General features: G+C 45.3%; 1 protein-coding gene across 2 annotated transcripts in view; it reads right to left on the bottom strand.

The window, feature by feature from the left end:
* The window catches only part of MAPKAP1 (MAPK associated protein 1), a 195870-nt gene that overhangs the window by 2477 nt on the left and 168108 nt on the right, over positions 1 to 25285 (bottom strand). For both annotated transcript variants that reach the window (XM_060270140.1, XM_060270141.1), the window contains one exon: positions 4344 to 4441. In XM_060270140.1, coding sequence (XP_060126123.1) covers positions 4344 to 4441 — 98 coding nt within the window. The remainder of the gene's footprint in view (positions 1 to 4343; positions 4442 to 25285) is intronic.

Raw genomic sequence — 25285 nt, 5'->3', positions numbered from 1 at the left:
TCTGTGCCCCAAACATCTTACTGACAAAGTTCATTTCCCCCCTCTGGATTAGAAAAGGGGAAGGGGGGGGGGAAGAAAGTGATAAACCATTAGGTATAAAGTTGAGTCATTTTCAGAAGAATCTGCTCTGCTGTGTTGCTGTGTAAGTCAATCCCTTGGGTGTGCACTGGAAGGAGACAAGCTCAGAGCAGTGACTCAGACAGAGAGACAACAGGCAAGACAGTTCTACTGTGCCTTAGCAATGGGAATGTATGAACAACTTAATCATGCCTGACTCCGTAGAGAAATGTCCAAATTACCCATCCCTCATAAGGAAGGATGACTGGAAGTAGGCAAGGCTCAAGCAGTCTTTGGGGGAAGAGGTGTAGCTCAGTGGCAGAACATCTGCTTTGCATGCAGTAGGTCCTAGGCCCAGCATCTCCAAGAAAGACCAGGAGATCCCTATCTGAAGCCCCAGAGAGCTGCTGCCAGTTAGGGTAGACAGTTCTAAGCTGCATAGGAAGTGGCCTGACTCTTAGGTAGGGCAACTTCCTGTGTTCCTAATTACTTGCTAATTAGTGTGCTTCTGTTAGATTACTGCAACATGTTATACGTGGGGTTTGGAAATTTCAGCTGGTGAAGAATTCAATGGCCAGTTGCTCACTGGAGTGAGTCGGCTTGAGCATATCACACTGACCCTGGCCCATCTGCACTGGATGCCAATTTAGTTTCTGGTCTCAATTCAAAGTGCTGGTTTTGACCTATAAAGCCTTAAATGGCTCACGGTCACAATACCTCAAGGACTGCCTCTCCCCATATGAACTGATACAGATCCTGTGATAATCTGAGGCCCTTCTTCATGTGCCTCTTCTGCAAGAGGCCTGGAGGGTGGCAACACAAGAACGGGCCTTTTCTGCAGTAGCTCCCTGTTTGTGGAATGCTCTCCCCAGGGAAGCTCACCAGGCACCTTCATTACATATATTTAGGTGCTAGGCAAAAACATTTCTCTTTTCCCAGGCCTTTGGCTAATTAAATAATTTATGGCCTTTTGAACTATGTGGGTGGGGCGGGTATTGTTTCTGCTTGTGATGCATTTTTGTGTTTTTATACGGCAAACCTCCCTGTGTTCCTTGGATGAAGGGCAGTAGAAAAATTCAATAAACAGCAACAGCAGTAACAACAATAACAAAATAAATTCTGAGGACAGCTGACAGCCTTGAGGACCAAGATCATTCCTCCACCTTCACAGAAAAACTGGGGTTATCAAATCCATGCCCAGTTATGGTTGTATGTAGTTGCCAATGCTATTGTGGGAGTACAAGAAGCAGGGCTCACTGATCTTAACTCCTTTTTTTAAATAGGCAAAAATCAAGGACAACATTAGTTAAAGGGGTTAGTTGGGTCAGGCAACCTAGTCCAGCAACCTGTTCCTACAGTAGTTGACCAGGTGTCCTTATGGGAAACTTGCAAGCAGAACTTGATTGCAGAAGTATTCTCCCCACTTGCGATTCCTAGCAACTGATATTCAGAATCAGACTGCCTCCACTGGTGGAGGGGGAACATAGCCATCATAGCTAGCAACCATTGATAGCCTTACACCAGGCATCCCCAAACTTCGGCCCTCCAGATGTTTTGGACTACAATTCCCATCATCCCTGACCACTGGTCCTCTTAGCTAGGGATCATGGGAGTTGTAGGCCAAAATATCTCGAGGGCCAAAGTTTGGGGATGCCTGCCTTACACCCTCCATGATCTCCCACCTCTCTTCCTCCAAACATACCAATATTTTTAGAGTTCCAAAAAATGCCAAAAACTCTCCTAGGGATGCTGTAAAAATGTGAATAGTGAAGGCAAGGACAAAGGAGGGAAAGTGGGTGCCTGGTGATGAGAGTTTGCACTGAGCTCTTTCTTTTTGCTTGGGTGGTGGGCGAGAACCAATATTCCTTAGCATATGTCAGTTACTGAACACTGCCATAAGCTTTACATGGGGGGAAAAACGTTAAGGACTGGAAATGGCACATAAAGCTTATCACTAGAAAATTTTAAATTGCCATAAAAATAATAGATGGCAGCAAGTTCCGTTTAACCTTCCAACAGCATTAAGTGCCTTCGTTTCAGAAAGTAAATCAGCCAGGGTGTGCAGGCAAGCTGTATTTCCTTAAATTAAAGAAAAGAAAGTAAAACCGTAGCAATAAAAAAAGGGAGAAAGATTTCCCTTCAAAACAAACAAACAAACAAAAGCCTGAATGGAAAAGACAGAGACTGGAGAACTGCAAAAGGCTCTCTGTAAAGGAGGGAATGAAACTCGCTCACTTGATTGCACCTCACCCCCACAATCCAGGAGCTAGAATCAGAAAACTGGTACCCAAAAGTTTTTCAGCTCAAGAGCAGACTCATCCTTTTAATGGAACGCTCCTGAAATCTATTGAGCAAGACGAACAGCGGCAACAAAGACCAGGCACAAGTGCAGTGGGATGCATGCTTAAATATTCCACACTATGCTCAAAGAACACTCCCATTTGTTAAATCCTTCAAAAGGGCCGTTGCTTAGCCAAGGCCACCTGTATGCAAGGTGGATGTCTGCTTGGGTCGTGGGTGTTTGGGAGCTTGGCTGAAGCTAAAAGCATGTGATAGCGGAGGAAGAAGAAGGGAAGAAGAGTTTGGATTTGATATCCCGCTTCATCACTACCCAAAGGAGTCTCAACGCGGCTAACATTCTCCTTTCCCTTCCTCCCCCACAACAAACACTCTGTGAGGTGGGTGGGGCTGAGAGACTTCAGAGAAGTGTGACTACCCAAGGTCACCCAGCAGCTGCATGTGGAGGAGCGGAGACGCCCGGTTCCCCAGATTAGGAGTCTACCGCTCTTAACCACTACTCCACACTGGCTCTTTACTGAGGGGAAACTTGTCTCCAATGAAATGGAAGGACAAGGCACCAGGTCCATGCTGAATTCACTTTTGGCTGCTTCCTCCAAGGTCAAGATCATGCCTGACTCTGTGACATAAAGTCTGAATGCACAGTAGAGTGCATCAGATAAATATTGGGCCCATGCCAACTTGTCAGGTAGCAGGGGGACACATGTTTCTGGTCCAAGTGTGCCAGCTGCTCAGCCCTTCCCCCACATTTTCTTTTGAAAGAACCAGATGTAGTTTAACCAATAGCCTATCTATACATAATGAAGTTCCCAGGTACTTGCAGTAGCTACCAGTGCCAACAACTACTACAAGCATACTGCACTACTAGGGTGCCCGTTTGCAGCCTTATCCTTACCTTGATTTTGGGGAAAGGAAAAAGCTGCTGACAAACCATTCAGACTCTGACAGCAGCTTGTAGAGTGGGGCAAGAAAGGGCTAGACGATGCTTTCTACAGCTAGATGCTACATCCTTTCGGAGGCTTTTGCATGCGGGGACAGGCACTTATAGGAACCAGGTTTCAGTAAAGGAGTTTCGCAAGTTCTTGGCCTCAAAATGATTGGTATTTAAGGTCAGAGAACGAGAGAGGATAGATAGATAGATAGATAGATAGATAGATAGATAGATAGATGATAGATAGATAGATAAGAGAGAGAGAGAGAGAGAGAGAGAGAGAGAGAGAGAGAGAGCGCTTTTTTCAAATCAAGCTAGCTAAACCTTCTGGGTATATTTATGCTTTTCCTTGTAGCCTGTACAGTGGTGCCTCACAAGACGAATTTAATTTGTTCCGCGAGTCAATTCATTTTGCGAAAAATTCGTCTTGCGAATTGCGGTTTCCCATAGGAATGCATTGAAATTTCTTTTTTTTTGCCCATAGGAACGCATTAATTAAATTTCAATGCATTCCTATGGGAAACCACAATTCGCAAGATGAATTTTTCGCAAAACGAATTCGTCTTGCGAAAATTTCGTCTTGCAGGGCATTCGTCTGGCGAGGTACCACTGTACCTTGACTTACTTGTGTGTGGTCTTTTGAGTAAGATGTTCAGTAAGCATCTTTCCATAGTAGACCTACCCTTGCCTTGTGGCACATGATGGCTGAAACTCCCCAGTGCTAGACTAAGAGTACTCCATGACTTCGCAGCCTGAGTGCAAAACCATGGCCCTTGGCACATGACTTATGAGTGAGTCTTTGACCTTCCTATGCTTCGCTTAGACAAAAAGCACGTTTCCAGCTTTTAACACAGCAAAAGTGAGAGCAATGCTTGGATTCTCAGAAGCAAGAAAAGGAAGGTTGTGTGTAAGTGTAGTACTGAGAACCAGATGCTTGCCCGTTTGTTGAGGATGCTTCTTGCAAGTATTTATTCACCCAGGCCATATTAAACTGGAACCCCCCAGAAAATGGACCCCTAACCCTACCCCAACAACTAATTCTTTGGAAGCCACATACCTTCAGCACAATCTCGTTGACAGTAGCAGCATCAGACTCAAAGTAGAGATGTTTGTAGTCGTGATTGCTTAGATATGCGAGTTTAAAAATTGCATGGCCTGTTAAAGGAATTAAAGAGAGAAAGAAAAGAAAAGAAAAGATTGACGTGACAAAATGCAGTGTTCATAAAAGCCCATTCTGGAATAAATAAAATAAGTGTTTAACCTATTCCCCATCACCACCTCCCTTGAATTAAAATTGGGGACACAATGAGAAAGATGTTTCATTCATCACTGAAATGGAAGAAACTTAAAAGGGCATCATTTTGGCTGGCTTGTGCCCAGAACTGCCCAGAAGAGTAAGAACTAGCTGCCTTCTGAGGAGCCTACCCACTGTATCTCTGTCTGAATCCTTGTGTTCTTGGGTCGAAGAAGGCAAGTCAAGAGAAGTTGCACAGAGAGGCAGCAGGGAGCCTCCTTTGCAAGGCATAGAATTCTGCTGCACCTTTGCGCTGAGCATGATCAAACGATCCCACTGCATCTTATGTGTTTCTGACACCTGGTGGAGGCTGACTGGAAGGAGGAGAGGCTTGGGACTCATGCAGTGACTCAGGGACCAGACTCTTCTGTGGATAATCTTCTTTGGATTGGACTGGGAGCCTTTCGCTATTTAATTCATTTTCTTCTCTCGAGAAAACTGGCCCTTCTCTCCTGAGGCACACTTTGCGTGTTCCCCAGCAGCAGACAGTTTGGGAATGATTGCTCTGAAAACTTTCAGCAAAAGCTCGTGGGCATGACAGGAAGTGGAGAGGGAAGAGCACACAGATGGCGATCTTAGCATACCATCGGCAGAACAGACGGCGGGAGGGAGTCTGACAGCCTTCCCATGTCATTTCAATTTAAGGCGAGGGGTGGCTCACCAGAGAGGCTGAACTCCTATCAAGGAAAGTTCACTCCCCCCTCTCCCCCCCCCCGGTAGCTTCCCCTCCTGAGGAAAAAATGCAAATATCTGCCACATGGCTAGTTGGGTGCCAGCCGGTCCCTGGACTGGATTCCTGCTTAAGCACCCTAGTTAGGGAGAAAAAGGATATTGCAAATTGTTCCCGATGTATAATTGCCATTGCCTGTGGAGGAGAGGTGGTGGACTTAAAAGTAAAATAAAAATGAAAGGTTGATTTGCTAAGGAATGATTGAAGCTGCAACAAAACAAAAGCAGCACCTCAATATATAAGCTCAGCTGCTATCAAAGGCTACGAGTTGTGATGCTTGGAGATGCTATTGCTTCTGAATATCAGTTGCTGGAAATTGCAGGTGGAGAAGGTGGTGCTTCTGGGTTTCCCACAGGCCTCTAGTTGGCCCCTGTGAGAACAGGATGCTGAGCTAGATGGGCCATGGGCCTGCAGGGCTTTTCTTATGTATAAAGGTTCAATAAAGAAGAAGAAGAAGAGTTTGGATTTGGTATCCCGCTTTATCACTACCCCAAGGAGTCTCAAAGCGGCTAACATTCTCCTTTCCCTTCCTCCCCCACAACAAACACTCTGTGAGGTGAGTGAGGCTGAGAGACTTCAGAGAAGTGTGACTAGCCCAAGGTCACCCAGCAGCTGCATGTGGAGGAGCAGAGACGCAAACCCGGTTCCCCAGATTACGAGTCTACCGCTCTTAACCACTACACCACAATGGCTCTCTGTATTATTTAACAGGGGAAAATATGGCTTCTGAACATGTTTGCTCCCACCCACTCCAGCTCTCAATCAGTAAAGTGCTCTCAATGCAATGTTGTTTGAAAAAGGGGAGGGAAACATGGAGGGCACCCTATCCCCTCCCCTCCATCCTTTAGCCACGCCCCTTTGAGGAAATGAAACTTCAAAGTGTATTTCTTTGGCTGCATCAGGCCCTGAGAACAGCCTTCCCTGACTAGGTGAGCTCCAAGATGGGTGCAGCCAGGACTTTTGTTGGGAGGGCGTAGGCCATTTGTGGGTTGTTGTGGGGGTTTTTTTTTTGGGGGGGAGAACCTCAGTTAGCTATGTATTTTTATTGATTGGGGGGCAGCAGCCCTTCCCTGGCCCCCCAGCTATGCCCATGCCCTCCTCTGGACTACAAGTCCCATCAATTGGACTACAAGTCCCATCAGTGTTCGCCATTGAGAAGCAGCTGAATGATTCTTCCTTGATTAAGCACCCCAGCTGGCTAATCTTATGACTGTCATTCTACAGAGCCTGCCCTCCCAACCCAGGAACCCAATCACAGCAATACTGGGTATTTTACATGTTGTTTTATGTAGGTGCTAGTAGGACGTTAAGTTATTAATCTAGGTTTTACTTCGGTTTCTAACACCCAAGTGGACTACAAAAACACTGTAATAAAACTCAGCAATATCTAGTTCAAATATAATACTGCATGAAATAAAGCTATATGTGTTCTGTGCTAGCTTAAGTTTGGCTACGAACTCCACCTGCCCCCATCAAAAGGAAGATCCAAATTAATATGCTGAGGATCAGACGCTAGGGAGTTTCTAGGGAAAGGAAGTTTGCTTTAATATTCTCAGACAGTGTTTCCCAAAGTGGTACACATACCCATGGAGATATACAAAAGGGTTTAAAAGGGTACAAGGAGAATATGTGTGTGTGTGCGCGCACACACACGCGTATATACAACTATCTACCTATCCATTCATAGATAAAATTAGGGTTGCCATACTCCAAAAAGTGAAAATCCAGACACAAAAGTTGTTGAAGTTTCCAAGCTATTTTCTTTTAAGGAAATTCGCCAAATAATCAACACTTCCGACATGGGTTGCCGTTTTTACTGGACATTTTTTTTTACTGATTTCCGGAAATTTTTGGACACTGTTTTTGACAGATGAATCGTGGATATGTCTGGGAGATTCTGGACGTGTAGATAAAATAGTATTACTAAAGCTACCCCAAACTAATATTTGCCCCATAAGGGGTATGCCGGCGGTAATAGTAAGCTTTCAAAATGTGATTATTTTAAGTTTAGAAACACTGTGCCAGGTAGCGGGTGGACTCCTCAAGAAGCAGTGACAGATGGAGTATGCAGTGAGAAGTTTATGCTCTGCTGTTTTGGTGGGCACCGAATACATAAGAAGCTGCCTTGTACAGAGTCAGGCTATTGGTCCATCTAGCTCAGTACTGTCTACATGCACTGTCTATGTCTCCAGGGATTCAGGCAGAAGTCTCTCCCAGCTCTACAAGGGAATGCCAAGGATTGAACTTGGGGCCTTCTGTGTGCAAAGCAGATGCTCCACCACCAATCTACCATGGCCCTTCCCTGAAAAAGGTTCTCCATCTGTGTTGTTGGGTAATCTCTAAGTACGCTTTGCTCTGTTCCCTACATGGCTGCTCTGGATACACCTTATATAGATGTTCCACAATCATACCCTACCATAGCTGCCAAGTTTTCCCATTTCTCATGAGGAAGCCTATTCAGCATAAGGGAATTTCCCTACACAGGATACTTGGTGCCCTTCATTCATATGAAAATTCATGCATTGGCAATTAAGATTTAATGTATTAGAGGTTGTTCTCTCCATTTTCATTTTAATGTGTTCAGTCCAAAGGTCCAACTTTAACTCATCTACAAAAATAACAGCATCATTTTAATGGAGATTTATCCACTTTTCCCAGAGGGGAGCGGATTTGAAACCTTATTTACAGTAGCTTAATTCTCCAGATCTCCCCAAATCAACTGATATATGGCCAGCAAACTGGAGACCTTCATATTTCATCAAAACATGTTAATTAAACACTATTATTGCATGCTAATCAGGAATTATGAATTCTCCACCGGAAAAAAAAAATACTGGCGGACGATCCAAAACCAAACTTTAAATCACAGAAGCAAAAGAGCAATCACATCGTATGAAAAGGGGTACATATTTCTAAACTGGGAGTCTATAGGTGTGTGGTTATTTCTGTTGCTCCTTGATGCAAGAAAACTAATATTTGGCATTGTTGCTTGCTACTGGTGTGGGCAAAATGCACTAAGGGCAAGACACCAAGACCTTCCAAAAGCAAGAGTTGTAAGTGGTACAGTCACCTATCCTCTCACACACAAACCTGCTCACCAAGCGAGATCAGATCCAGAGGCCCTTTTCCAGATGCTCCCTGCCTTCTGGGAATAAAATGAGGAACCTCGTCCCTGGGGGACAAATATGTTTCTGGACCTCAGAGAAAAGAAGGGGAAGGGTGCTGCCGCTGTCCACTGAGGAGGGCCAAGAGGGAGAGAGGCAGGCTGGAGAAGGGCCTCCTATTGAGGCTGCTCCGGTGAAGCTCCTGCCTGGCTCCCTTGGCCCAAAAAATGCATGGGAGGGGGAAGCTGCCCTTTGTGGCCCATGTGCTCAGGAATAGAGGTCAAAGGAGCTCAGGAAACCAGATGGACGCAAGGGCAGCTCTGAGCTGCCACCCTAGCCACGAAGACCTTGCCTTGATGAGGAAGCCTGTCGTGCGCCCTCTTGGAAATATGCTCCCAGGGCTATGGCACCTGGCGCTCTCCATTCTACACCTCTGCCTTACCCCCCCCCCAATTCAGCATGCAGACAGTACTGAGCTAGATGGACCCTCAGTCTGATTTGTTATAAGGCAGTTTCCTATATACCCCATATATATCCAGGGAAGGAGCCACAGCTCAGTGGTAGAGCATCTGTTTTGATTGTGGAAGGTCTCAAGCTGAATCTCCAATGGCATTCAAGGTAGGTCTGAGAGAGAGCCCTGCCTGAAGCCCTGGATAGCCAGTCACTGTACTCAATGATGAGCTAGATGGACCTGTGTTCTGACTCCATACAGGGCTGCTTTTTGTGCTCCTATGTCTTAAGGGAGGGCTGTAGAGTGATAGAGCATCTGTTTTGCATGCAGAAGGCCCCAATGGCATCACCAGTACGCCCCAAACCTTGGAAAGCACCTGCCAATCAGTGTAGAGAATACTGAGCTAGATGGGCCAATGGTTTGATTCCGTATAAAGCAGCTTCCGTATAAAGCAGCTTCCTATGTTCCTAACTGGCACTTCCCAAAACAATCTAAAAACTGAAATGCCCTTCTTCAAATTTTGCTGTGTGGTTCCTCCAACCCCAGACAGTGCATACAGTTTTCTCTTTTTCCTCTAAGAAAATTTATATACTGTTTACTTGATATCCAACAAACAAACAAACAAACAAGGTGTAAAATGTGTATATTAGTGTAAATAACATAGGGAAAAAACCCATTACATTAAGAAAAATGGCATACCAAAATGCAAAAATGAAACCAAATCTGCAACATTGAATATAGATACATGTACTAAAAGGCTAACAATTTTTCCATGAAAAGCTTTTCATCCAAACAAAATTCACAAGCTGATGCAGAAACATGGCAAACTGGCTGGAAAAATAAAATGAAAAAGGGAGAGAAGCTGTAATTGACAAATACCTCCCTCCCTAATGCCTGGTCTGCTCTCTTTGGCTCATTTAGAACTGCCTCCCCACCTCCAAAAGGAAGAGAGAGCTCAAATGACATCTCCCCCAACCTTGCAAGGTGTCAAGGGGAAGGGGACAATTGGGTGTCAGGTCCACCAAGCTCTCTACCCAGAGGATACCAGAGTGAAGGGAAGGCACCTGCAACCTTGGTTGAAAGGTAATAAGCCCATCTACATCCATACTTCATCCACTGTCTCCCTGCACTGTCTAAGGCAGTAATGTTTCTGAATACAAATTGCTGGAAACCACAGGAGGGGAGAGTTGCTATTGGCCTGGTTGGCCACTGTGAGAACAGGATGCTGGACTAGATGGGCCACTGGTCTGATAGCAGGCTCTTCCTATAGCTGTTACCATTCGGATGCCACCTCCCACCCCCAAATTATATGGACTACAGCTAATAAAAGTTGTAGTTTTAAGCAGATGGAGGGAACCCATTTGGTGGAGGCTGAAACAAACAAACAAACAAACAAACAAACAAACAAACAAACAAACAAACTCTAACAGTACATACTCAGGGTCAAACTAAATGTGATGCAAAACACGTTGCTTGTTGTGCCTCCTCCATCCTTCCCTCTTCCTTTCGTTCTTTCTGGGTGGAAACCGCAGTGAGGAAGCATCACCCATTGCGGCTGTTATTAAGGATGACAAAGCAACCACCACCAAGGGCCATATTTAGCATCGTGCCTATTAAGTTCAGCCCATGGACTGTGGAGGGGTGCTGCAGGAACCCGTTGCTCCACACTCCCTTGCATGTTACAGGGGGAAATATCAGCCAAGCTGTCGCTGAAGGAACGCCTGTCTGTCATTCTTGACCCTCCTGTCAAGAAACTCCCGAGGAGCTTCTGAAGAACCCTAGGGCTCCCTGCGGAAGGCAGTCTGCCTCTCCATCTGTGTGGTGGGAATAATTAAGACTCACCTCCCAAGAGGAAGAGGTGGCACAAAAATACAGGGTTTGTGAGACACAGTGCTTACCAAGGAACAGCAGCAACAGGCCTGGGAAGATCACATTTTGGGCTCAACGACAAGGCTCACATCCGCTTCACAGGCTCTGGCATTTCCCTCTTTTATTTAAAGAGATGCAAACTAGTTTTGCCACTAGGGCAGTTTTGAGTGCTGCAGGGGTCAAGGAGGAAGGGGTGGTGGGGGTGGCAGCTATCCACAGGCCTGATTTGGCTCAGGGGGCTGACCGTTGCTGACCCTTTGCATTACAGGCTTACTGTTGAGCACAGAGCCCCTGCAAGGCCTCTCACTGCCGGCCTCTCTTGCTTTTAAATCTGGTGATTTATCTCGTCTCTTCCGCTCTGGTATTTCACAGCTGACAGAAGCAGAACGCGGAACTTTATTTCAAATTCTTATTTTAGCTTTTTAAAGAGTCAGCCCTTTTCGGGGGCCATTACAGAGTCAGAGATGTCAATAATGCTTATGGCGGGGAGAGTAACAGGAGGCAGGGGTTCCAATCCATCATGGAAGATGTGTCTTACTGTGTGTGTGTGTGTGTGTGTGTGTGTACGCATGCATGCACAACCTTTTGTAGTAAGAGAGAGAACTATATTCCACAGCCAGGACCTTTGCTTTCCAAAATGGGATAAAAACTTTCAGTGGGCTGGAAGATACAGTTAAGATTAGGAATCTCCAACTTGCGCATGCCACATATTACTTGAGATACTTGCTGCAGTCACTGCAAAGCTGGGATAGGGAAACCTTTTCAGCCTGAGGGCCACATGGCAAGCAGGGCTAGAGGCAAAAGTGGGCAGAGTAATCAATATAAATCCTACCTCTGTACAAGAGATTATTTCTATATAGAGCCACACAACCCTCTCCCCAGACAAACAGAAGGCATTATCTGAATTCAAGGATAAATTCCTGTGAAATAGGACTGGGGAGGACAGGTGGCTGTGGCTGCAGAGGGTGTGTGGGGCTAGCATAGTCCTGAGGGCCTGATAGAAAGGATTGTGGGGGGTGGGGTGGGGTGGGGTGGAGTTGGCTCCTAGGCATGAGGTTTCCCACCACTGTTGTAAAGCATGGAGATACACACAGCTATGCATGGTCTGGGATCCCTCACAGTAACTACGGTCATCTTATTTTGAACCTATGGGCACTCTCCCTGGCCAATTAGATGGCATTGATGTTTACTTTTTTGGGGAGGTGTTAAATTTTCTGCATGTTAATTTCGGTGAATGCTTCCTACTTCAGTTAAAATGTGGACTAGAAAACTGGAAGATCATTATTAGTTCTGATCATTGTCAAAATTATTTTGTTGCAACCCCGCCCCCAAACCGATGGCTTATCAAAATAACCCCCTTGCTTTGAAAAAAGGGAGGAGACGGGCTGTGCTTCAGATTTATATGCCCCCAAAAGTGATTTAGGAAACAAAAAGCCAGGGAGACTCAGGTGAGGGTTTTATGTCCCTCCATGCCCAAATTGTACACTGTTAATGGCGTGAAATATTTGTTCAGCAAAACGATCAAAGCGGCACTTTGCTCTGCTGCTAGTTGGGACAGATGCGAGTTTCTGGGTTGCGAGGGGCAAATTGATTTCCATTTCCAGGAGTGCTTAGAGAACATGATATACGGCTCTGGAGCCACCTTCCAATAGAATGTCACCGTGGGTAATATAGAGATCGATGTTGATTTCAATTTATTTATTTTTTGCTCCCTGTGTGTAAGAATGAGATTATGGGGACTGCCAACAGCAAGGGTGTAGTGCTAACCACAGGAAGCAATATATACTAAAGAGAAGGGCCCATAGCTCAGTGGTAGAGCACCTGCTTCGCATGCAGAAGGTCCCAGGTTTGATATCTGACATCTTTAGGTAGGGTCAGGAAAGACTCCTACCAATCAGCACAGAAGACAATACTGAACTAGACAGACCAGTGGTCTGACTCTGTATAAGACATTTCTCATATGCTCCTCTATTTCTTTTGAGAATGGACAGTAGCTCAGTGGTCAATCATAGGATTTGCACGCAGAAGGTTGTAGGTTCAATCCCAACATCTCCAGGTGGGGCTGGGAATGACTCTTGTTCAAAGCTCTGCAGAGCCACTGGCAGATGCATCATTGGTTTGACTCTGTATAAGGCAGTTCCTGCTGTCCTTTCAAACTCATCCAGTCCTAATATGGCAGATACGGGTACCTTGCTGCATTGGATGGGAAAGATAGGAATGTTCTACCTGGAGATGCTGGGGATTGAACCTGGGACCTTCTGTATGCAAGGCAGATGCTTTGTCACTGAGCTGTGGCCCTTACCTGGTGAAAAGGATTGGCAGGAGGTTCAGCCAAGAGGAGGAGGGTTCTTCACACGATCCCACATGATTCAAAGTGGAATTCAACACCCACAGGATATCATGACTTTATAAAAGGATGAGACTCCATGGGGAGTCAGTTTTAACAAGAACTATTATGAATGATAATAACAGAATCATACAATCATAGAATTGTAGAGTTGGAAGGGATCCCAAGAGTCATCATTTATCCATCCCTTGCAATGCAGGAATCTCAACTATGGACAGATGGCTGTCCAACCTCTGTTTAGACACCTCCAAGAAAGAAGAGTCCACCACCTTCTGAGGGAGCCGTTCCACTGACAGCTCTTACTATCAGAAAGTTCTTCCTGATATTTAGTCAGAATCTTATTTCTTGTAACTCAATTTGGGTCCTACCCTCCAGAGCAGGAGAAAACAAGGTTGCTTCATCTTCCATGTGACAGCCCTTTAGATATTTGAAAATGCCTATCCTATTTCCTCTCAGTCTCCTCTTATCCATGCCAAATATACCCAACTCCCTCAATGGCTCCTCATAAGACTTGGTTTCCAGACTCTTGATCATCTTGGTCACTCTCTTCTGCACAAGTTCCAGCTTGCCAATATCCTTTTTAAATTGTGGTGCCCAGAACTGGACACAGTATTCCAGGTGGGGTCTGACCAAGGCAGAATAGAGTGGTACTATTACTTCCCTTGATCTGGACACTTTACTTCTGTTGATGCAGCCTAGAATAATATTTGTTTTTTGTTTTGCTGATGCATCACACTGTTGACTCATGTTAAACCTGGATCTTTGTCTCCTGAGAAATCTTCATCCCAATTCACCCCACCCCTGAAAGCCTTCGAAGACCACATCCACACCAATAAATTTATAGCACTCTTATACCACTTTTAACAGTCATGGCTTCCCCCTAAAGAATCCTGGGATATGTAGTTTGTTAAGGGTTCTGACCTCACAGGTCTAGAATTCTCAGCACCCTTAACAAATTGCAGCTCTCAGGATTCTCCAGAACTTTAAAGAGATATAAGAGTGCTTTAAATGTGGATTTGGATGTGTGGGTGCCAACCTAAGACAAAAAAAAAGCATGCCTGCTTTTCGTCCAGTGGTATGAGATCAGAACTCAAGACTTCTCACATCCAGATGGCAAATAGTGCCTCCAAACCAGGAGGCCGGATCCTGCCTCTGCCACTCCTGACATCTAAAACGAGAAGCTTTCTGGAGGTGTGGAGGCAGAGTCCTCTAGTGCCCAACCACCATTGGTTCTCATCCCTTTTAAGCTTACTCTCTGCAAGAAGCCCCCCCCCGCCCCCTTGTTTTGGAAGAGATGATAAATAAATCAAATTGCACTAAGCAGCCTTTCCACAGTTGCGATCGGGCTCCTTTGCCACGTCTGCACCTCATCAATCACGCCATTGTCTGCTTGAGAGCCGAGCCTTGTAAATGTCATATCCACTCAAGCCCAAGGAGAAGGGAATCCAAATGCAGCAAAGGAGTTTTAATTGGATAGTGTAATTAAACTGGGGAGGGGGAAAGAAGAAAGAGAGAGAGGGAGAAAGACCCAGCAGGCTGCCTTTGACAGGATAGATGAAGCCCCGCTTTTAATAGGGCTACAAACATATTTGTTAAAGAGGATGAGGCAATGAATGGTCTCTTCCTGATGGTGCTCTGGAGCACTCTGTGTGCGTGTACACACACACACACACACACACACACACACACACACACACCATTGCTGAATAGATGTGTCCAACAAGCTGGGGTCCTTTTGGGGTGCGTGAGAAGGAGACGGGCACACCCGCTTGGAGCAGGCTGCTATATGATAGAACTCCCAGCTCAAAAGCAATGGGGAAAGCCCATCTTTAGGAATAGAGAAAGCTGCTTCATACCGAATCGTGTCCTTAATCCAACTAGCTCAGTACCATTTACACTTACTGCCAGCAGGTCTTCAAAAGGGACTCATCAAAGAAAAGCCATGGAATGGGTGACGAGAGATGAGAGTTTTGCCATGAAGCTCCTGCAGCATATGATGGCACCATGCCAAGGGATATCAGCAAACATAGGAAGCTGCCTTCTACTGGGTCAGACCACTGGGTCCATCTAGCTCACGCTGACTGGCAGTGGCACTCCTGGCTTTCAGGCAGGAGGCTCTCCCAGCCCTACCTGGAGATGCTGGGAATGAACGTTGCACCTTCTGCATGCAAAGCAGATGCTCTGCCACTGAGCTGCAGCCCATCCCATCTTTGCCTGCACACCTCATCCACCATCCCAGTGTTGGCCCTGCTCTCAAGAGTAGTCAGTGATGGAAGCTGGCCTTTCCCTGGGTCTAGAGGGAGAACGTGTTTTAAACAGAGGAAGGGGCGAATCAAAGGAAGACATTAAAGTTCTTGGGACTTAATTTTGCAGCCTCCATGTCAGTGCAATTTCAGAATCTGGTTCTGGCCCAGAAGTACCTGAAGGAAGAGATGGCTTCTGAACATCTCCACACCACCATTCAATAGCCACAGCTCATATCTACCGTATACATCTCTAGAACCACCAGTGTGTGTGGCTGGCATTCCACATGGAAGTAACGTACTGTCGAGACACAAAATGTGCTTTCCTGATCCCATTTTCAGTAACTATATTCGGTTTTATCCAGATCATCAGGGACCACACAATAGCTGCCATGCTGTGTCTATGACCATGCACTGATCACTCTTCTGCTGTGGTTGGTCCCCATCAAGGCTATTGGGGTGGAAGGAGGGGAGCCCAACAGCACATGGCACCAGAGCCAATTACTTCTAATTTTGTTAACCTCCTCCAGGTTTGAGTTATAAAAAGGGCATCACTGAGACCTTGACACTGCAATGCTATCCCCCTTAGAAAGACACAGAGGAGGCACACACAACTTCCCCATTTTATCCTCACAACAAGCTACAAGGTGGGTTAGGCTGAGAGATCACAACTGGTGTAATGCTACTTGGTGAACTTTGTGGCTGAGCAGGGATTTGAATCTGGGTCTCCCCACTTCTAGCCTGACACTAAACACAGAGCCATGTCCAAGAGGGACATGCTGAAGCTAAGCAGGCCCAGGTCTGGTCAGTTTCTGGATGGGAGACCACTTGGGAACCCCATTTGCTTATTTACTGATTTTTATTTCTGAATTTATAAACTGCTCTATGTTCAGAGGAAACCCTAACGGAGTACAGAAACAGAACTTAAAATTAATGCTATTTAAACAAGAATTAAAAACTGCCGGAATGAAACAGACTTAATTTGAGAAGGATTGGGGCAAAAGGAAGTTTTCAACAAATGTTGAAAATGCTTCTGTTCTTAGGGATGCAAATGTAGCAAAGCTTCCTATCACTGCAAAATAAAAAAATTCCTTCAGTAGCACCTTAAAGACCAACTAAGTTTTTATTTTATTTCTTATTTTATTTCGTGTGCATGCACACGAAAGCTCATACCAAAATAAAAACTTAGTTGGTCTTTAAGGTGCTACTGAAGGAATTTTTTTTATTTTGCTTCGACTCAGACCAACACGGCTACCTACCTGTAACTTCCTATCACTGATGCTCAAAGGTGGCTGAATGGAAATCCAATAAAGACACAGCAAAAGCAATAAATGCAAAATGGCACCATTAAAATGTAACCCAAGAACCCAACCATCCTAATCAGGAACATAAAGCATTTAAGGAAGTCTAAAAAGGCCCCGTTGACACAGACATCAAGTCTTAGGTACCTGATGAAAGGTGAGCAGAGAGGGGGCCAGATGGGTGTCTCCTGGGACCAACCATGCTCTGAATCAGGCTCCCCCAAGCTGGTGCCTTCCAGATGTTTTTGACTACCATGCCCATGCTGGCTAGGGCTGATGGCGATTCAAAACATCTGGTGGACACTGGCTGGAGGAAAGCTCTTCAGCATTCTGTGTCACAGGAGGTGCTGACAACAGCAGAATTCTGATTAGGTCCTCAGACATGGATCTCAAGACTTGGGCAACTTTATAAGCAAAGAGGCAATGGCTGCAATGATGAGAATTTATCCATTTTTTTCTACTCTGTGCTTCCTCCCAAAGGAGCCCAGGGCGAATACATCAATTTCATTAAAAAGCATTCTAGAAACAATTAAAAACATTTTAAAAACGATTGAAAGCAATCACATTCTCTAAGCCAATGATTTAATGGTTGCCAGGAGCAGCATTTTTCAAAAGCCTGGACAAACAGGAATGTTTTTTAAAATCTTCCTGAAAGCTGATAATGAGGGAAGCAGACAAACCTCACTCACGGGGGGGGGCGCATTCCACAAATGGGGACCCACCACTGAGAAGGCTCGTTACAGGTCAACATCACATGGGCAGCCCCTTGTGATGACACAACCAACAAGCCCTTAATTGTTGACCTCAGGGGTCAAAATGTTGGGGAAGGTGCTCTTTTAGGTCCTTTGGTTCCAAACCATTTAAGCTTCACATGCTAGGACTAAAACCTTGAATTGGGCCCAGTAGTTCACTGGCAAGTCAGTGCAGTGCTTTCAGGACCAGCGAAAACGTAAATACATAAACAGATGCGCTCAGCAAACAAAACATCCTGTTGATTTCTGGGTCTGTGTCCTAACATAACCCCCATTTGTAAACTCACAAGGGTGATGCTACGCCCAATGTGTTCAACCCATTGGAAACGAAGACACCTTTGGTGGCAAATGCTTACAGCATCTCAAAAACAAAGGCTAAAACAAAACAACAGCATTTGGGGGCCTGTTAATTTGGCTATCACTTACAAGCCAGCCCGGATTGTGCTGGAGAAAGCTATTTTCGTGGAGATGCCAAATTCGACGGGAAAAAGGACTGACTTGTGTAGCAACATCAATCAAAACGTCGGCCCTCTTGGCAGCTCTCGACAGTGAGGAGGGTTCAAAGGTTGCGGGATAAAGGAAAAGGGAGGAGGGGGGGTGGCAGCATAGGAGAAAGCTGCGCTCTGGTTCAGCTCTAATATGCCCTAGCTGGAAGTATTGTGCGGAGGTACCTACCACCCCTCTGCTGTATTAGGCAGCTTTCATTAATCTTCTCGCCATCTTCCTTAACTAGCCATGCAGAACCGCTCGATAGCAAGACACATAATGGGAAGGCCCCTGCGCCTATTACCAGGTTAACATTCTGTTAAGCCCCAGCACAACAATGGAACAGGAATCGAAAGGGAATCTTAAAACCGTGAGCCACAATCCAGGCAATTAAATTACAACTTGGGAGCCACCAGTGTACATGTGTGGGGGCCCTCAGAGGGGTGTGGGTGTGTGGAGTAGGGCTGCTGGGGAGAACGGAAAGTATTGCTGCCAGAGAATGACGAAATTCCATTTAGATAGAAATTATTCTATTAATGGGGGTGGGGCTGTAGCTCAGCGGCAGAGCATTGTATGCCGAAGGTCCCAAGTTCAATCCCCAAAGGCATCTCCCAAGTAGAGCTGGGAGAGGCTCCCTGCTTGAAACCCAGGCAAGCCACCCATCAGTGCCAATGCAGAACTGGGTATGACTCAGTACAATGCAGTACTTATACTGTTTAATTCAAACCCTGTATTCAGAACCAGAAGGGCCAAAGTATTCCTCCCCCCCCCCAAGTGAACAGCAACAGCAGTGTGTTTGTTTTCCATGGGGACAGTCTCAGGTTCCAGCCCTGGCATCTCCAGGTTGGGCTGAGAAAGACTTGCTGCCTGAAACTCTGAAGAGCTGCTGTTAGTCAGCCTAGGCAGTGCTTGGCTAGATGGATCAATGGGTATGACCCAGTAGAAAGAAGTTTCCTATGCTCCTAATTAATGCTCTTGTTGCCACCAAGCTCAATGCTTGGCAACCACACCACTGGCTTCTGAGGTTGGTGGGTGGCACTGCTGTGTGGTTGCCACGTGTTAGAAGGCTGGGAGAAGCTAATGCAGAAGAATTATCATCATCGTGTATCATTCTCAAGTGCCCTAAAATGTTGTAAGTGCTATACAGAAGATAAATAGACAATCCCTGCATGCAGGCTTGCAGCCCTTCCAGATAACCTGTTTATGGAGCCTTCATCCTGTTTTGTTTGCATAAAGCTTACAGAGAGGTTAGGTTACACCCGGTCTTTATTGAGCATTCATCCTGGTTTGCTTGCGGGATGTTTACATGTCTTCCCATTCACCCCACATTTCCCAAAACTACAAAAAGTCTTCTATTTTTTTGTGCTGAGATGCAAAAGTGGAGGGCTTTAATCCATTTTAAATGCACAAATCTAAAGTTCTGGTATGCAAGCGTGTCACTCCAGAAAAATGCTAATTGTCTGCAATCTCAAGAGACACGACACACACAAAAATGGGATGTGGAGGAATGAGGTAAACAATCTTGAGCATTAATTTTTAAAGTAACATAGTTGTTCTGAGAATTTTCAGCAGGGGTGCCAACTTAAATAAAATATTGGGTTTTTTTTCCAAGTAAGCCCCATCCCATCACACCCCATTTGAATGACAATGCCCATTAACTTGGGGGACAGCCCCCTCAAAAAAATTATTGGGGGGGAAGTGAAGGGACCTTGGCCCCTGGGAGTTGGCTTCTATGATTCCCAGTTTGAACAGAAACAGCTTGAGGAGGGCCCAAATGGTAGATAGTCACTCAGCTTAGCCAATGGGAGAGGGCCTTGCTCTTCTGCCTCTACCTCTGCTGCAGCTGAATGATAGAGGAGGGCCTCCACCCCTGGGAGTTGTAGCCCAATAGCACCTGGAGGCTCTGCCCCCATTCTGGCTAGATGCTTGGCCCAATGCAGTATGGCTCTTGTGGTGCTGCAGGTTTGAAAGGAAACAGATTTGGAGGCTAAACCCTCATGAATGAGTCAACAGAACAAGCCACTCATTTGAACACTTGGTCAAAATGGCTGCCCTGCAGAAACTGTGCTAATCTGGTTGCCTCAGTTTTTTTCAGCAGCACAACATGGCTATAAGCCACAAGGCCTATGTTCTCCCTCCACAGTCGGAGGCACTATCCCTCTATATACCAACTGCTGAGCATCACAGAGAGGAAGGGTGCTGTGGGATTCAGGGCCTGTTTGTGGACTTCTCAGAGGCCTCTGATTAGCCACTGCAAGAACAAGATTGTGGACTAGATGGACCACTGGGCTGATCCATCAGGGAACTTCTGTTCTTAAGTTAACATCCACACAGCCTTCATTGGTCATGTTCCACCCACAAGAGTTTTTTTGTGGAGCAGGCAATGGCTTGAGGAACTGACTCCCGACCTGTCTTCTTCTCAAACAATGTAAAGAGACATTAAGAGAATCAGATTTCCTTTAAATTACACTATTGCCAAAGGACATAATTGTATTAAGCTTATTACGTTGCTTCCTTTAGACTTTATATTATGTACGCTTAATTGAGATACAGAGCTCTTTTTTGGCAATAAAAATGGTAGCTCCTTTATTAAGACTTAAATCTTCCTCGTTAACGACAGGACGCTTCCCCTCAAGATTCAAAACCTGCAAAATCTTTTGTGATAATCAGATGGCGGTTGATTTAAACAAGCACTTTATAGATATGGTGTTTTGCAAGATTCTAATGGGCTTGGGGTTTTACAAGCACCTCTCCCAGTGTTTGAGTTCAAGCAGCCGGATTTATATGGCAAATAAAGATTCAGAACCGTGAGCCAGCCTAGTGTAAGAGGCAGAAATATTCTCAAAGGCCAATTAGGAGCAGAAATGACACTGACACAGCCCTGTGCATCAGGCCATCTTCAAGCTGCCAAATTATTCCAGAAGGCAACAGTCCGGTCCTGGGTCCCATTGAGATCTGACAGAGGGCTAACGGAATCAGGAGAAGCTTGGAGCGTTGGAGCTGGAAGACCAAGGGGAACATCCTAGATGGATGGGTGTGTGTGTGTGTGCAATTGGGATCCCAAGAAGTGTGTGTTTCCGGGGAGGGGTTCTACTCTGAGTAGGACTGAGTGCTGGATACAGCCCAATGTCCACAGACACCTATATTTAAGAGATGTTTCTGAAGGGTATTCTCTGGTGATCAGGGTAGAGGAAAGAGGTTTATGTTACTGAAATCACAAGTTGATGCCTTTGGAAAGGGAGTCTCTTTTTAACAAAAGAGCAAAGGCATCTTTATACAGTGAAAGTGCAGGACCATCCGTTTGTGACACGTTCCAGTGCACCTCGGAAAGAGTAGATGGAGGATGGTTGTGTTACAAGAGATAAAAACATGGAAACAAAATATATTGCAGAACTCAAAAAACGTTATCTCCCCCTCAGCCTCGCTCCCTCTGCCATAATTCATTTCAAGGAAGCCCCAGGAATAATTTTTGATGTAAACTCTGCAACAAACATATATCACGTTGCTGATAGGATCACAGGCAAACCTGGGGCTAGGAAGAAAGCATCATTCCTTCATCCACCCAAATAAGTGTTATGAGTGTTATTTCCCCTCTTTAAAGGTTCAAAAGGGACTCATTGAAGAAAAAGCCCCAGAATGGGTGACAAAGAACCTGTTTTGCTGTGAATCTCCTGCAATGCATGATGAGATAATGCCAGGGAATGTCAACAAACAGATGACTTCCAATGGGTCAGACAATTGGGTCCACCTCGTTCAGCAGTGTCTACACTGACTGGCAGCAGCTTTCCAGGATTTCAGGGAAAGGGCACTCCCAGACCCACTGGAGAAGCTGGGGATTGGACCTGGGACCTTCAGTGTGGAAAATAGATTATCTGGTAATCTACTGAGTTACAACTCTTTCCAGGAACAGAATAGGTTGCCTTATACTGGAAGCAAATCATCACTCCATCAAAGTCAATATTGTCTGTACTGACTGGCAGAGGCTCCCCAGGATTTCTGACAGCAGTTTTGCCCTGGACATCCCGGGGATTAAACCAGGGATGTTCCACATGGTAAGTACGTGCTCCATCACTGAACTCATCCTTTCCTCATCCAAAAAGTTTTAAAAATTTCTATTATTATTTTAAAGCCATAAATATCTATTTTTGTTAAATTACCTGTAGTTAATTTTTTGAAACTTATACAAATTTTTACAAACTACAGTGCTATCAAACAAGATCTGATGACAATAAACATAAACCATGTGCAGTTACACTGTTGAACGAAAGCATAAATATATTTTGAGGTGTACCCAAAGAGAAATTAAAACTGAATGGATTCACCTCCAGGCTGAATTTCCTAAGGCGCAAAATGCATCTTTCCTCAACTCAAGGTGCTATTCTTCTGGGCAAGGATTCTTGACTTAAATTCCTCCAGGACTTTGAAAAGGATGCTCTTTTCCCATCTGTGTGGGGAACGATGTACAGTGCAGTTAAGACCAAAGTTCCTTTCAAGCCATGCACAACCTCCATATGCCGCTCAAAGGTCCCCAGAGATCCTTCTGACATTACAAAAAAGTGAATGAGCCAAAGTGGTCTAGCTAGGGACTTGGTCCTGGACCCAAATGATGCAGGATTGGCTAGATCCTGAATAATTATGCTGCACAAAAGTTTGATTGTGGGGGGTGAGCTGGTTGTTGCTTTAAAAAGAACCTCAAGATTGTAGGGATTGATTCAGGAAGACAACCTGGGTGGGATTCAAATAGCTGCAAGCTTCACTCCCGTTCCCTGAGAGCTACAGACACAGGAAACCAGGAAAGTGGAATTTAGGGGTCTGTGCACTGTAATGCTTGGGGGTGGGGTGGGGTGGGGTGCGGCTCTGGATCCTGACTCAGTCACTTACTCTCATTATTTATGGATTGCAGCTTCACTTAGGGAGCAATCTCCAGTAACTATTACTCTTTTTTTGTTTATTTAGGGCATTTGTACCCTGCTCTTCAGCCAAAAAGGTTCCTAGAAAGATGTACAGTCCCTATCCATAGGCTTACAATCTAAAGAAGGGGAAAAAAGTATAATGCATGTCAAAATGAAAAATGCATGTCAAAATAACTATTTAAACTGTGAACTATAACAAAAAAAAACCCCAAAACACCCCACATGTTCAAATCCTGTGTGTGTTTATGTGTGTGGTTATCCCACTTTCCCCAATAGTAATCAAATCAAATCAACTCATGAGAAAATAACTGCTTGGTCATGCATATTTCACACAAAGTTGTATTTGTATTTATCCCTTAAGCTTATGTTCCAGGGGCACAGGTGCTCCATAAAAAAAGTGGAAAGAGCCCTGCTGAAGGAGATGCAAAGGCCCCCCTAGTCCAGCATCCCAGCTCCCAGTCAAATGTTTCCAGACAGGCCACCCTCTGCTTCTTAAGAAGCCGTCTAAATCTGGGACTGTGTGGTCCCATCTTATAGGAGTGAATTCCATAGCACAATTCTGTATTCTTTGAAGAAGTACTTTCTCCCTGTTGGATCTAGGATCTATCTAATTAAGAAAGAAGGCATAAAAGCCCACCCTGTTGCATTGAACGAGACCTTGATCTATTTCATATTATTGACGGGGAGATAATAATTTATTGGTCCACTTTCTCTGCCCTATGCATGATCCTATAGACTTCTATTCTCTCCCCATTTAGTGATCCCTTTCCCCCCCTAAACCATGGGTTACTTAACTTTTTGAGCTAGTGGGCACACTGGAATTTTGAGGAAGTGCTATAGGCACCAGTTGCAAAATGGCTGCTGTGTGTGAGAGAGGGGTGGGGTGGGGAGAGACGTAACACAAAATGGCTGCCATTGGGGCACATAGAAGAGGCTGAGCCAGAGTGAACAGGAGCAGAGCAGAAAGAGCAAACAATATCTCACCTGTCTAAATTAACTTGATTGAGCACATTTTTTGGGGGGGATTTGTTTGTTTGGTATATTCTGCCTCCAACTGCATAAAAACATAAGGGTGCTGAAACAGAACGGCAACTGAGTCCACTGGATAAATGAATTCTTACCCTGCCTGCCTGCACATACCAATTGCCAGGGCAGGAATCAGTTTGTTGGCATTGTGGGACACCTGCCAACATCCATACTCTACTGATCGTTGAGGGCTTTGGCCCTGCTGCCATTGCTGCCTGCTTACCCACTCTAACCATCTGACCCAGAGGGAGGATGCTTGTGAGTGCAGTTAGGTACCAGGCCCTCAACTTAGTGGTCCAATGCCACAGGGGCAGGAATGCTTCTGAATACCAGTTACTGAAAATCACAGGAGGAGAGTGTATTCTTGTGCTTGGGTCCTGCTTGTGGGCTTCTCCTTGGGGAATCTAGCTGGACACTGAGAGAACAGATCCTGGACTGGAAGGGCCATTGATCTGATCCAGCAACCAGGCTCTGCTTACGTTCTTATACCCAAACTATATTATTTCAGTTGTGAAGCATACAATTAACATTTGCCATCATCATCATCATATCCTGAACATGTCCAGTTTCACATTTTGAATTCACTCTAAATCAGAACACATTTATGATTACAGAAATGAAATGAGTTTTGCTTCTGCTGCCAAACGCAGTGTTCCTTTGCAGCTGCATCTTTACATGCCTTGTGGCTGATGCCGTATACAACACCAGGTGTGAGATGGGGACATAGGTTGTGGGGGTGGGGTGGGGTGGGTGTAATCTGTGCTGGACATAATTAGGTTCATAGGCCAGAGGTTCCCCACCAGTGCACTAAAGGATGAGGCTGTGCAGATCACCATACTCCAGATACTACAGATAGGGTTGCCAGACTCAATAGAGGACAGGACTTCTGTGCCTTTAATTGCCCTGCTCTCCTTTGAGACTGGAAACCTTAAAGAGAAACCAGCAGACCCTTTGCTTGGAAATTAAACAAAGGGTCTGCTGGTTTCTCTTCAAGGTTTCCAGACTCAAAAGAGAGCAGGGCAATTAAAGGCACAGAAGTCCTGTCCACTATTGAGTCTGGCAACCCTAACTCCAGATTGCAGGGCATTGCATTTATATCCCATCTTTTCTCCAAGGACCTAAAGGGGTGTGCAGGTTTCTCCTCGTTCTCATTTAATCACCACAACAACCCTGTGAGGTAGGTGAGGCTGAGAGGCAGTGACTGGCACAAGGTCACCCAGGGAGCTTCATGGCTGAGGGAGGATTTGAATCCTGGTCTCCCAGGTTGAAATACACAACACTTTAACTGCTATATGACATTGACTACACTGGAATTTGGGTGGAATGGGGAAGCCTTTAAGGGGAGGATATTTGACAGCTGGTTTGATTTATTGTATTTCTATGTCGCTTTTCATTCAAATGAATCTGAAAGCAGCTTACAAACAATAAATCAGTGTTTCCCAACCTTGTGCCTCCAGCTGTTTTCGGACTACAATTCCCATCA

This window comes from Zootoca vivipara, chromosome Z, assembly GCF_963506605.1.
Source record: "Zootoca vivipara chromosome Z, rZooViv1.1, whole genome shotgun sequence".
Lineage (NCBI taxonomy): Eukaryota > Metazoa > Chordata > Lepidosauria > Squamata > Lacertidae > Zootoca > Zootoca vivipara.
This window is presented reverse-complemented; position numbering and strand designations above follow the sequence as displayed.